Source organism: Carcharodon carcharias, chromosome 13, assembly GCF_017639515.1.
Source record: "Carcharodon carcharias isolate sCarCar2 chromosome 13, sCarCar2.pri, whole genome shotgun sequence".
Classification (NCBI taxonomy): domain Eukaryota; kingdom Metazoa; phylum Chordata; class Chondrichthyes; order Lamniformes; family Lamnidae; genus Carcharodon; species Carcharodon carcharias.
Genome location: NC_054479.1, coordinates 140,893,336 through 140,906,895, shown reverse-complemented (window position 1 = coordinate 140,906,895; position 13,560 = coordinate 140,893,336). Strand labels below are relative to the sequence as shown.

Here is a 13,560-nt window from a genome sequence, read left to right as displayed (position 1 = left end):
GGTTTAAACCTGCTTTCTGCAGCTTGAAGCTTTAAACTTGAAGCTTGAGGTCTTTCTCTGCCCCTCGCTCTTAACTTCATTTGACAGGAACCTGAAAAAGCTCCTGTTTTTCCTTTGACTGAAAGGTCTGCTTGGGACTTTCTCTTGTTCCACTCGCCTGGATTTTGGGGTATTTTCTTTAGCTTGGGACTGACTGTCTGGCCCCTTTGCTCTAGTCCCTCCTGGCTGCTACTTTCAAGACCAACTGCGCACCAACAGCTTCCAAGACAAACTGCTGTTTTTCTTCTGTGGAAGGGACGTGCCTTTCTGGCCCCCTGTTGCTCGGCAACAGTCCAATTCTTCGACCCTTGTTTGTTTACCTTAAATTACAGTCGTAAAAACCCTCATTAGAAATGCAGGCACCTTTTTAAAGTGGAACTAAAACTCAATTTGACCTTTCTTAACACACAGATACAGAAATACTTAAACTTTAAAGCTAAAACTCATTTTTAACACCCACAAAATATAAATATAACTTACTTAAACTCTCTCTACACAGTTGCAGATGTATTGCAGACAACCTTCTGAAGTCTCCAGGCAGCAGAAACATTGCTTGAGTACACCTCACATCTTTGTATGCGTGCTCTGAATCTGTACTCCGGTTCCTGACAGGACTCGTGAGCCATATCACCAAGCAGTCAGCCTTTGACGTGACTTTTTGGAATAAAAATGATACAGGATGGATTAAGTATAACTGCTGCCAGAAAACCAGGCACAAACACATGTAATGCAATACCTGTGTTTGTAAGCAAGCTGCACACTTATGGACTGGCACCTTTTTTCTATTGAGAAAGATGCAAGGCTAGAGGTGGTGAGCACACAAGGTACTGTGGGTGCAGCCTATGGCACTTTGAACCTGTTACTCACATGTGAGGAGGGGTGAAATATGACCCCTATCATACCACTCCAAGTCTGGCTGTAACAGTGTTTTTTGTGAATTTAGAAGGATGAAGGCACTTATTCGATGCCAATGCGTAACCATTTACATGCTGATTTTTTCTTTATTCATTCATGGCATGTTGGCTGAGCCAGCATTTATTGCCCATCCCTAGTTGTCCTTGAGAAAGTGGTGGTGAGCTGCCTTCTTGAGCCGCTGCAGTCCATGTGGTTTAGGTACACCCACAGTGCTGTCAGGAAGGGAGTTCCAGGATTTTGACCCAGCGACAGTGAAGGAACGGTGATATATTTCCAAGTCAGGATGGTGAGTGACTTGGAGGGGAAATTCCAGGTGGTGGTGTTCCCATCTATCTGTTGCCCTTGTCCTTCTAGATGGTAGTGGTCATGGGTTTGGAAGGTGCTGTCTAAGGAGCCTCGATGAATTCCTGCAGTGCATCCTGTAGATGGTACGCACTGCAGCTACTGTGCGTCGGTGGTGGAGTGAGTGAATGTTGTGGATATGGTGCCATCAAGCAGGCTGCTTTGTCCAGGATGGTGTCAAGCTTCCTGAATGTTTTGGGAGCAGCTCTCATCCAGGCAAGTGGGGAGTATTCCATCACACTCCTGACTTGTGCCTTGTAGATGGTGGACAGGCTTTGGGGGAGTCAGAAGGTGGGTTACTCGTTGCACCTAGCCTCTGACCCGTTCTTGTAGCTGCAGTATTTATATGGCCAGTCAAGTTCATTTTCTGGTCAATGGTAACGCCCAGGATGTTGATAGTGGGGGATTCAGTGATGGTAATGCCATTGAACATCAAGGGATGATGGTTGAATTCTCTCTTGTTGGAGATGATCATTGCCTGGCACTTGTGTGGCGCGAATGTTACTTGCCACTAGTCAGCCCAGGCCTGGATATTGCCCGAGTCTTGCTGCATTTGGACATGGACTGCTTCAGTATATGAAGTGTTGTGAATGATGCTGAACATTGTGCAATCCTCAGCAAACATCCCCACTTCTGACCTTATGATGGAAGGAAGGTCATTGATGAAGCAGCTGAAGATAGTTGGGTCGAGGACACTACCCTGAGGAACTCCTGTGGTGATGTCCTGGAGCTGAGATGACTGACCTCCAACAACCACAACCATCTTCCTTTGTGCAAGGTAGGTATGACCCCAACCAGTGGAAAGTTTTCCCCCTGATTCCCATTGACTCCAGTTTTGCGAGGGCTCTTTGATGCCACACTCAGTCAAATGCTGGCTTGATGTCAAGGGCAGTCACTCTCACCTTACCTCTGGAGTTCAGCTCTTTTGTCCATGTTTGAGCCAAGGTTGTAATGAGGTCAGGAGCTGAATGGCCCTGGCGGATCCCAAACTAGGCGTTATTGAGCAGGTTACTGCTAAGCAAGTGTCACTTGATACCACTGTTGATGACCCCTTCCAGTACTTTACTAATGATGGAGAGTAGACTGATGGGGCGGTAATTGGCCGGGTTGGATTTGTCCTGCTTTTTGTATACAAGACATACCTGGGCAATTTTCCACATAGTCGGGTAGATGCCAGTGTTGTAGCTGTACTAGAACAGCTTGGCTAGGGGTGCAACAAGTTCTGGAGTGCAAGTCTTCAGTATTTTTGCTGGAATATTGTCAGGTTGATTGCAAAGAAACCAATCTGGCAGGCTTCCTTGAGTTTAAAACAAAATGGGGTTAGTTTTTATTGAGGTGAAAATCCACCCAGGTAAAGATCTGAAAAAATTTAAAAAGGTAAACCTGCACATCTTGACCTTCGCAACACACACACGCACGCACGCACACACACAAGCATGCAGAGTTACAAGCTGTACAGTAGGTAGTTACTCTCTTAGAGAAATTGGCGTTCAATGCTGAAAGGTAAAAAAAAATTGAGAATTCACTGCTTATGTGTCCTTTGCTGGTGGTATTTGTGACTGTAGCAGACTTCTCACCATGATGATCTTGAACCTCCAGGATTGGAAACCCATGTAAAACCGCAATTTCTGGAGACAATTTCTTTTTTAAAACGTAATCCGTCTTCCAGAAGCCAATGATTTTTGTACCTTTGTATCTTTTGATGAAAAGTTCTCTATCTCTGTGTTGGATTTTTAAACTGCATAGAGCTAGTGTCTACAATGTTCCAACCATTAGCTTCTGAAAGATTCATTATCCATTTTGATGAGATAAAACAACCTTTCCATGTAACTATTATCCTAGCAGACTTCATGTCTCTACTTGAAATGTAGCCTTATAGAAGGTGCAAATGTGAGATCCAATTCAGTATAAGGCCAAGAAGGCGCAAAGAAAAGAAATCTAAAAGATTTTTTCCCTTCCATATTCTCTTGCTTAAATTCTGTTTTCTAAAAAAAAAGGACAAATGCCTGGACTGATAAATGCCTGGCGTAGCTGACCACGAGATAGTTCCGGAAGTTTAAAAATGGACAATGGCTAAGCCATCAAACTCCAGGGGCAGGATTTTGCCCTTGGCAGGGGTGCTTGGTGGGGGGCTCAGGCCAATTAAGGCCCGCGCAGCGCAGAACGTGAGCGGTAGCGCTCAGCGCTGCCTATGCGGGCGGGAAGAGGAGGAGCGGGTCTAGTGCGAAATTCACGCATGTGCCCGAAAAAGCGCTTCAATCTCCCTGAGGCATGGAGCTGTCTCAGGGAGATAAAGCGCTCTTTGAAGAACTTAAATGAAAATGTGACCCGGTCACATGAGCAGGGACATGTTTTTAATTTTTGTGTAAAATTTTTATTTTATTTTTATTTGCTTTAGGAAACCTCATCCCACTGTGGCTGAGGTTTCCTAAAAAATGCAAAGGCTACTTGGTGTTTTCGCCTACCACCAACTGCAAGGTCAGAGGGGCAGCATAAATTTGAATTTAATTACCTTTTTAGTGGCCTTAATAGGTCTTTTAATTGTCGGTGGGTGCGCTGCTGACTCCAGCGCGTGCCGCTGAACGAAATATCGCAGGACTATGCAATGACGTCAGGGTGCTTGCCCGATGTCATTGTGTGTCATTTTGCGCTCGGCTGGGTCGGATCCGCACCCGCCTGCCGAGCTCAATATTCTGCTCTTTGCATTGTATAAACTTTCCAGCCAACACAAAAGACAAGTGACGAGATGTTTGCACCAGCCAGCTCTGGACAAGGCAAATTATTGCGACTCCTCTTCTCCAATGTTGTGCTAATGGTTCCACGTGCAATGGGTTTTAACGAGAGGCTTCCTTAGCTGAATGGCTTGACCTGGAACTACCCTGTAACATGACCAAGACTTGAGCTGTTTGAATTACTTTAATTATACAGCTTTCAGGTTCCACCTTCAGTTGCTGTTTAACATCAGAAGAGATAACAGGACTCCAGGCTATAGCAGTTTGCCTCTGACCTCCATCTCTCTCAAAGCCTGGTCTCCAGAAAGAATCCTATGTTTCACCTACAAAGTGAACTAATTCCTAGACCACAAGAATATTTTGCTGCACCTTCACCTGCCTCACCCTTCAATTGAGCTCCCAGGAAAATACCAGGACTCCTGCCAGATGAAGCCAACTGAAAACCTTCCTTGGACAGTGACTGACTGGACTCTGGACTCATAAGAAGCAGTAATTCTTTTTTTTGTGTGTGTGGTCTTTGTCCTGTACCTCTTTCTTTCCCTTATCCCTCTTTTATCATGTGAATATACCAAGGATTATGTCGTGACACCCCCTCCCCACATTGAGTGTGTGTAAAATAAAGTAACCCTCTGGTTTTACCCTATCTTAAATTTGCTGTGGGATTATTAATAGAATAATAGATCACTCCAAAACTGAGGGATTGGGCAAAATTCGCCACCACTTAAAATGGAAAAATCAAAATCAAAAGCACGCTTCTCTTTGTGGATGGATTTTAAGAGGAGAAATCAGGGCCGTTTAAAATTTAAGCTCACTCCTTTCCATAACAACAGTTTTCAGTAAGTCTTTTTGAAGTAGCTCTTCACATCAGCAAGTGTGAAAATCCAGGAGGGTGTCATGGCATGTCTGAATTGTAATTCACGTTGAAGCATTCCAGAAACTAGGCGACTTGCAATACCAGGGAGAGAATTTTCTCCCTGTCAGTTGGACGGAGCGGGCACGGGTGGGTAAACAGCCGATCACCGCCTATGATCAGCTGTGCGCCACCATTTTACGTGATGCGCACCCGGAAGTGCCGAGGGCTCCCATTGCGGGCAGGGGGAGGAGGGAGAGTCAGGGCCTGTGCTGTTTCACAGTTTGATTATTATGAATTGAAATAAAGAAAAAAAAAATTATTCAGACATATCCCCTCATGTGACAGTGTCACATGAGCTGGGACATGTCAATGAATTTTAATAAAAAAATTTTTATTCAATTTATAAAGCCTTCATGAAACCTCACCCCGCCCGTGGATGAGGTTTCATGATAAGAGCGAAGGCCACCTAGGCTCTTTGCCTGTCTGCCAACCTTAAGGTTGGGTGGGAGGGTCATGAGGACTCGAAACGTCAACTCTTTTCTTCTCCGCCGACGCTGCCAGACCTGCTAAGTTTTTCCAGGTAATTCTGTTTTTGTTTTGGATTTCCAGCATCCGCAGTTTTTTGTTTTTATCTTAAGGTTGGATGGGTAGCCCAGACAACCAGCTTAATTAGATTATTAACAGCCTTAATAGGCCTTTGACAGTTTGGCAGGCACGCAGTCAACTTTGGTGCACGCCTGCCGAACTGAAGATCAGAATGACGCGCAGTGACGTTGGGACACACGCCTAACGTCGCCATGCATCATTTTATGCGTCGGCAAGAGGGGCCCGCCTGCGCATGCTGACCAGAAGATTCAAGCCCAGATGTCAGTTGATCTGTGGCAGCTTAAGTCAGTGTCTTTTCTTTCTTTTAAAAAGTCCTTTTTAAACAGTTCAATGTATGTGTGATCACCCAATAAAATTAGATTGATATCACTGATACACAGGTCACATCTTGACAGACCCTAACGAAGCCTGCACTTCAGGAAAAGCTTTTAGTTAAGGGAAAGCCAGCTGCCCTTCTGTCCTGACTCATGATGTGACTTATGTCCCTCTTTTTTTCATAAATTTGTTCATGGGTTGTGGGCGTCGATGGCTAGACCAATATTTATTGCCCATCCATGACTTCCCTTGAGAAGGTGGTGGTGTGCTGCCTTCTTGACCCACTGCAGTCCATGTGGTGTAGGAACACCAACAGTGCTGTTAGGGAGTTCCAGGATTTTGACCAAGTGATAGTAAAGGGACGGAATATAGTTCCAAGGTAGGATGGTGTGTGATTTGGAGGGGATCTTGCAGCTGGTGGTGTTCCCATGCATCTGCTGCCCTTGTCTTTCTAGGTGACAGAGGTCGCAGGTTTGGAAGGTGCTGTCGAAGGAGCCTTGGTGAGTTGCTGCAGTGCATCTTGTGTGGTACACACTGCTGCCACTGTGCGTCGGTGATGGAGGGAGTGAATGTTTGTGGATGGCGTGTAAATCAAACGGGCTGCTTTGTCATGGATGGTGTCGAGCTTCTTCGGTGTTATTGGAGTTACACACATCTAGGCAAGTGGAGAGTATTACATCACACTCCTGACCTGTGCCTTGTAGCTGGTGGACAGGCTTTGGGGAGTCAGGAGGTGAGTTTCTCTCCACAGAATTCCCAGCTCCTGACCTGCTCTTGTAGCCACGGTATTGATATGGCTGGTCAAGTTCAGCCACAGATTAGTTAGCATCTGTGAAGCAAACAGGCAGTCAACATTTTAGACTCATACATATCTTTCTTATTTCTGAAGAAAGACACGAGACCGCAATATTAATTGTTTGCTCAGCAGATGCTGACTCGCCTGCTATGCATTTCCAGTATTTCCTGCATAGCAGAGTTTTGCTGAGTCCAGTTAAAGTGTTCTCAGACTCCAATCCGATACAACATTTATCATAGAATGTGAATGAGACCAGAATTACCCTTCTGTGTAGCGAGCCATCCCTAATAGAATAGTGCACAGAAAACTCTTGAGCTTTTGTCAGCTGCAGCCTGGAATTACCGCATGGCTTAAAAGCTATGAGCCATGGTGACCTTGGCAGCCACAGGCAATACTGTTCATGCCCTGTTTTGTGGCTTTACAGGCATCTCACAGTTTTGCTCAGTGAAGTTGAAGTTTGAGAAGTCTCCCTGAAAACCTGTGAATATGGCCTCCTAAGTATTGTTTCCTCCTCTTCTAGCTGCTTCTATACTCCTTTGTGTATTTCTCCTCTCCCTGCCCAAAGGCTGACCATCACAAAGCATAACAGATGCTTTTTGGATTAGAGTGTAAGTGGGATTTCTCACAGGCTGGTACGAGAACCACTGCTTTTCTTGATATATATTAATGACCTAGACTTGGATGTACAGGGCCCCATTTTAAAGTTTGAAGTTGACACAAAACATGGAAATATTATGAACTGTAAGGAGGGTAGTGACACACTTCAAGAGGACGTAGACAGGCTGGTGGAATGGGCAGACATGTGGCAGGTGAAATTTAATGCAGATAAATGTGAAGTGGCACATTTTGATAAGAATGAAGAGAGGCAATATAAAATAAAGAGTATGATTCTAAAGGGAGTGCAGGAATGAAGAAGTCTGGGGGTAAATGTACACACATTGTTGAAGATGACAGGGCTGGTTGAGAAAGTGGTTAGAAAGACATATGGGATCCTGGGCTTTTTAAATAGTGGCATAGAGTACGAAGGTAAGGAGGTTATGATGAACCTCTGTAAAACTTTGATTTGACCTTAACTGGAAGGATGTAAAGGCTATAGAGAAGGTGGAGGAAAGATTTGTGGAGAATGATTTCAAGGATGAAGGACTTCAGTTACTTAAATAGATTGGCGAAGTTGGGACTAAAAACAGAGTGCTGGAAAAACTCAGCAGGTCTGGCAGCATCCATGGAGTGAGAAGAAGAGCTATCATTTCGAGTCCAATATGACTCATGTTTGGATGAGAATATTTTTCTTATATGTTACTGGAGAAGCTGAGGTTGTTTTCGGAGAAGAGAAGGCTGAGAGAACATCCGATAGAGGAGTTCAAAATCATGAGGAGTCCAGACTGAGTAGATAAAAAGAAACTGTTCCATCGGCGAAAGGTCAAAAACCAGAGGACAGCGATATAAGGTGATTGGCAAAAGAGCCAAAGGCGATATGAGGAAAAACATTTGGTGCAACAATTGTTTAGGATCTGGAATGCACTACTTGAGGAAAGTGGAGGCAGGCACAATTGTGGTTTTCAACAGGCAATTGGATAAACACTTTTTTATTCATTTACGAGGTGCTGACGTCACTGGCTAGGCCAACGTTTATTGCCCATCCCTAGTTACCCTTGAGAAGCTGGGGATGAGCTGCCTTCATGAACTGGGCTGTCCATATGGTGTAGGTGCACCCACAGTGCTGTTAGGGAGGGAGTTCCAGGATTTTGACCTAGTGACACCAAAGGAACGGTGATGTATTTCCAAGTCAGGATAGTGAGTGACTTGGAGGGGAGCTTCCGGGTGGTGGTGTTCCCATGTATCTGCTGCCCTTGACCTTCTGGTTGGTAGTGGTCGTGGGTTTGGAAGGTGCTGCCTCAGGAGCCTCGATGAGTGTCTGCAGTGCATTTTGTAGATGGTGCACACTGCTGCCACCATTCGTTGGTGGTGAAAGGAGTGAATGTTTGTGGAAGAGGTGCCAATAAATCTAAAGAGAAAGAAATTACAGAGCTACAGGGAAAGGGTGGTCTGGGTGTTTGTGGTGGTGCGACTAGTGGAGTTGCTGTTGCAGAGAGCTGGTGTAAACGTGATGGGCCAAATGCTGTCCTTGTGCAGTGTAATCATTCTATGGCCAGAACTTTTCCCTCGTTGGGCAGGCTCGACGGGGGCAGTTAGGAAGCCGCCCGCGATCGGTTCCGCATCGCGATTTCATGCGGGTGGGCCAATTAAGGCACGCCCTGCATGGATCACGAGTGGCAGTGCTCAGCACTAGTTGTGCAGGGAGGGAAGGAGGAAGAGTAGGCCTAGCACGCATCCGCGCGAAAGAGCACTTCAACCTCCCTGATACACAGAGCTGCCTCGGAGATTGAAGCACTTTTTTAAAAAAATTAATAAAGACAGTAAAAATTTAATAAAACACCCCCTCTTGTGACTGTCACATGAGCTGGGACATGTTTTTAATTAAAAGTAAAAGCTTTTATTTAATGTTTATTTGCTTTAGGAAACTTCATCCTGCTTGTGGATGAGATTTCCTAAAAAATGCAATGGCTGCTTGGCCTTTTCGCCTGCCTGCCTGCCTACCGTAAGGTGGACAGGCAGTGTAAATTTGAATTTAATTAGATTGTTAATGGCCTTAATAGGCCTTTTAATTATCAATGGGCATACAGCCAACTCCAGCGCGTGCCCTCCGAACAAAATATCATGAGACTGCGCGATGATGTTGGTACACACACCCGACATCACCGTGCGTCATTTTACACTCAAGCGTGTCGGGTGCACAACACCCTTGTGCTGAGCATAATATTCTGCCCTATGGTGACGTGTAAAGTGACGTGGATGCGCGCTAGGCCTGCTCTTCCTCCGTCCCCTGCGATTATCACCGCGCGTCATTTAGATTTTCAGTTCGGCGGGTGCGTAGCCATGTCGGCTGCGCGCCCACCAAACTGTGAAAGGCCTATTAAGGCCATTAAGAAAGTAATTAAAGTGGTTAAGAATGCTGCCCGTCCAACCTTAAGGTTGGTGGGCAGGCAAAGAGCCCAGGTGGCCTTCACATTTTTCATGAAATCTTATCCACAGGTGGGATAAGGTTTCATGAAGGGTTTATTAATTAAATTAAAAATTTTGAAAAAATTCATTGACATTTCTCAGCTCATGTGACACTGTCACATGAATGGGGACATATCTTAAATATTTTCTTTTCTTTAGTTTATGGTTTAAACATTTAAATAATCTCCTTGAGGCACTTTTGTGATTTGTGCGCTGAAAAGCGCAGGCCCTGACTCAGGGAATCCCCACTGCCTGTAGAAGGAGCACTCAGCACTTCCAGGCGTGCATCACGCTGGGCGGGCCTTAACTGGCCCACCCATGTAAAATGGCAGCGCCGGCTCGATCAGGGGCGCCGATCGGGTTCGCACCTGCCCCGGCACAACCCCCCTGACAGGGAAATTTCTGCCCTATGATTCTATGACATGCTCATTAGTAAAAGTCAAGTCCCATAGTTTGGATGCATTTCTGCGTAGGGAGAACACCACTTCCCATCATTTTATATGATACGGCCACCAACATTTTGAAAATTTATGAATCTCATGGTAGTAAGTGTGCTCATATTTCAGATACCTATTGATGTCCTGCTGTTAAATCTAATGTCGTCATTATTTTTAAATGAAATTGCTTAGTATATTATTCGAACTGAATTCTTTAGTGGTACCTGCTAAGGACAGTAGATGTTTGTAGTGTTTGGTTGTGTTGGCTGCTTTTCAAGTGTACTTTTTGCACTATGGGTTTTTTTACTGACGCTGTGCAATAAGTACTTGTGATTAAATTAACCATAATAATTAAATGGCGCCATTTAAAAAAGCAAGGATGAGTAAAAGCTTTTGACCGCATTCTAGTCCAACTTTAGCATAGATAACTATTAACTAGCGCATTTACATGAATTTTGACTGGGATCCATATTCTCCATATTTTGCTCAAATTTATAATTTTTAATTCATAAATCATAATTTAACTTTCGGATAAGGAATAATCTATTTTTGTATTTGGATTTTCCTTTCGGAGAATCCCTTTGATTTCGCATTCCTTACCCAACCTGTGTTCTGACCCTTGTTTTTCCCTCCTCCCCTCCGTTTTTACAGGGTCGTATTGCTTGTGCCAATGTTCTAAGTGATCTTTATGCCATGGGTGTCACAGAGTGTGACAATATGTTGATGCTGCTTGGAGTCAGCAATAAAATGACAGACAAGGTAAGCTACAATATTGACAAAGGCATCTAAATAATGCTAGTAACATATCTTAAAAACAGTACAGTTCAGAATCCATGATAATTTTGGATTTTATTAAGAAAGAGGCTATTACTAAATTTATTTTTGCTTCAAAAGTTTAACTTTTCTTCAAAGTAAAAACATAAATACAATTCTGAGCTGCTAAACTAACCTTTTTATGGTAAAAGTAAAAAGAACAGTAAACCAAAATGCTGGGGATACAGCTTAGTTAGCATCTGTGAAGCAAACAGATGATTAACATTTTAGACTTGTGCACATCTTACTTTTTAGTTCTGAAGAAGGATACAAGTCCAAGATATCAATTGTTCGCTCAGCAGATGCTGACTTGTGTGCTGTGCATTTCCAGTATTTCCTGCTGACATAATCAGTGTTTTGCTGAGTCCAGTTAAAGTGTTCCTAGATTTCAATATAATACAATGTTTATCATAGAATGCAAATGAGACTAGAATTAGTTTCTCCAGGCTCCAACTGTCAATTTACAATACTACAGCATCTTTGACATTAGTGCCACTTTAGCGAGTGTGTTACATGCAGTTAAAGAGGAAAGAGTGCTGGCTACATTGGTAGAGCAGTTTGGTGATTTTTCTTTAAATCTTTAAAAATATGTCATTACAGAGTTAGCATAGAATTATATAACTATTATTCATAATAGTCTTTCAGGACAGATGTAAAACATTGCAGTTTCCAGGTGTTGTAGGTTGTAGGGTTGATTTATGCTTATGAGGGAATAATGAGTGGAGGTGGCTTCTTCTCCATGAGAGAGAATCTATCCCAGGCTACTCTTGTACACATCTAAACACGTTTCAGGGTAAATTTGCCAGAATCCTTGAAACAGATCGCTGTCACTGCCAATCCTCCTTTTTCTTAGCCAGAGTTTGGATGTCAAAAGCTGCAGGGCAAGATAAAAAAATTAGTACATGGAAAAGCAGCTATGTGAATTTAATGCTGCATCCACTTATATTAAGTGCACAGTTCCACAAAGGCTAGTAGTTCTTGGTAATTTGCTGTCTTTTTTTTTAATGAAATCCTGGACGCTGAATATTGGCAAGAGTAGTTAAATGTCCCAGCTGCCAATCAGGTATTGGTCTCCAACAATGTTCAGATACACATGCTTATCAGTATACGACAAAAAACAGCACTTGGGAGTAGGAGGTCTAGTATCTGTTACTTTGTTTGTTTGCCCCCTCCACCCACATTGTGTGTGCTTCAATCACCTATTTCAGTGTAGGCTAGAGATCAAATTTGGCACTTTCCTGGTCCAATTGACTGACTCAGTACTAATTTGTAAGAACTGTCCTGCTGAACTGTTTTCAAGATGATGCCAATACACTTGAATAAAGAGATGGCTCACTTGAAGAGATTATAACTCACCTTTACACCAAGCTTGAGTTGGCATCTTGCTAGAGTCTTGACACCTTGGCATCCAGGTAAAGTAGTGAAGACATAAGACTGGTCTCATTCAAAATGGATTCGTATGCTGGGATGTTTGGAACACTAACTTGAATGGTACTGGAGTTCTGAATTCAGCTCTTAACTGCACTTATTCTTATGATGGAGTAATGAACTGTAGAAATTGCCATTAAAAACAGATTGAAATTTATTGATTCTGTTCGTAATGTGGTCTAGTTTATTGTCTGGTTCATTTTGAGCATGTGAAAAACAGTTGTAACACTTAAGTGAGCCGTGTCTCTGTTGTTCCCTGCAGTTTATTCCCATGAATAATGAATAATCTTATGCTCTTTTGAACACAACTATCATTCCTTTTCGATTAAAGTGAAAAGAAATTTAAGATTAGCCCCTATAAAACTACACACTGAAAATACTTAGCAGAAAATTTTTATCATTTAACAAGAGTGAAGTACAAACTTCAAGTCAGTTTATGATGTAGAACTGTGTATCAATGATGACCTCTCTTAGTAGGATTCTACAATTGACTGTGTTCTTCAGACTTGGAATTATTGGTTGTATCTATTGATAGTTTGGCTTTCCCTGGGCTCCCCTGCCAGCATCCATCTGGCAAGCATTCCAAAAATGGAATGCAGTTGCTAATTGGAGGGATTGTGGACTGGGTCTGTCTGCATTTTTGTGTTGGCATGGATTGGTTTAGGTCAGCACCAAAGCAATATAATTTGGATGCCGGTTATAAAACTTTAGCAGCAATAAGACATGCTGGTGATTACTTCGTTACCCTTTCCACCAGATTCAAGTCCAATCCAAACTGCTGCTTAAAAATTTCTTCTCACTGCGAGGGATCCTATCTGAAATTGATTTGGGTAACTTGAGCCCAGATTTTAATTGTTATGCATAGCACTAAACCGCTACCATTGGCAAATAGCATACACATTTAGAGGCCAAGTGTATGCCTTGATTGAGAAATAAAAACTATTTAAACTGATCAGGAGTTTAAAACCACTACACAGAATCACAGAATTGTTATAGTGCAGAAGGAGGCCATTTGGCCCATCGTGTCTGCACCAGCACTCCGAATGAGCATTATGACTCTGCCATTCCATAAGACCATAAGTCATAAGAGCAGAAATTAGGCCAATCGGCCCATCGAGTCTGCTCCGCCATTCAATCATGGCTGATAAGTTTCTCAATCCCATTCTCCCGCCTTCTCCCCGTAACCTTTGATCCCCTTACCAATCAAGAACCTATCTATCT

The 13,560-nt window shown here is 43.3% G+C and overlaps 1 protein-coding gene across 3 annotated transcripts in view; it reads left to right on the top strand.

Annotated features, from left to right (window-relative positions):
• sephs1 (selenophosphate synthetase 1) overlaps window positions 1-13,560 on the top strand; it is a 66,374-nt gene that overhangs the window by 27,940 nt on the left and 24,874 nt on the right. For all 3 annotated transcript variants that reach the window (XM_041202339.1, XM_041202337.1, XM_041202338.1), the window contains exon 4: window positions 10,750-10,857. In XM_041202339.1, coding sequence (XP_041058273.1) covers window positions 10,750-10,857 — 108 coding nt within the window. The remainder of the gene's footprint in view (window positions 1-10,749; window positions 10,858-13,560) is intronic.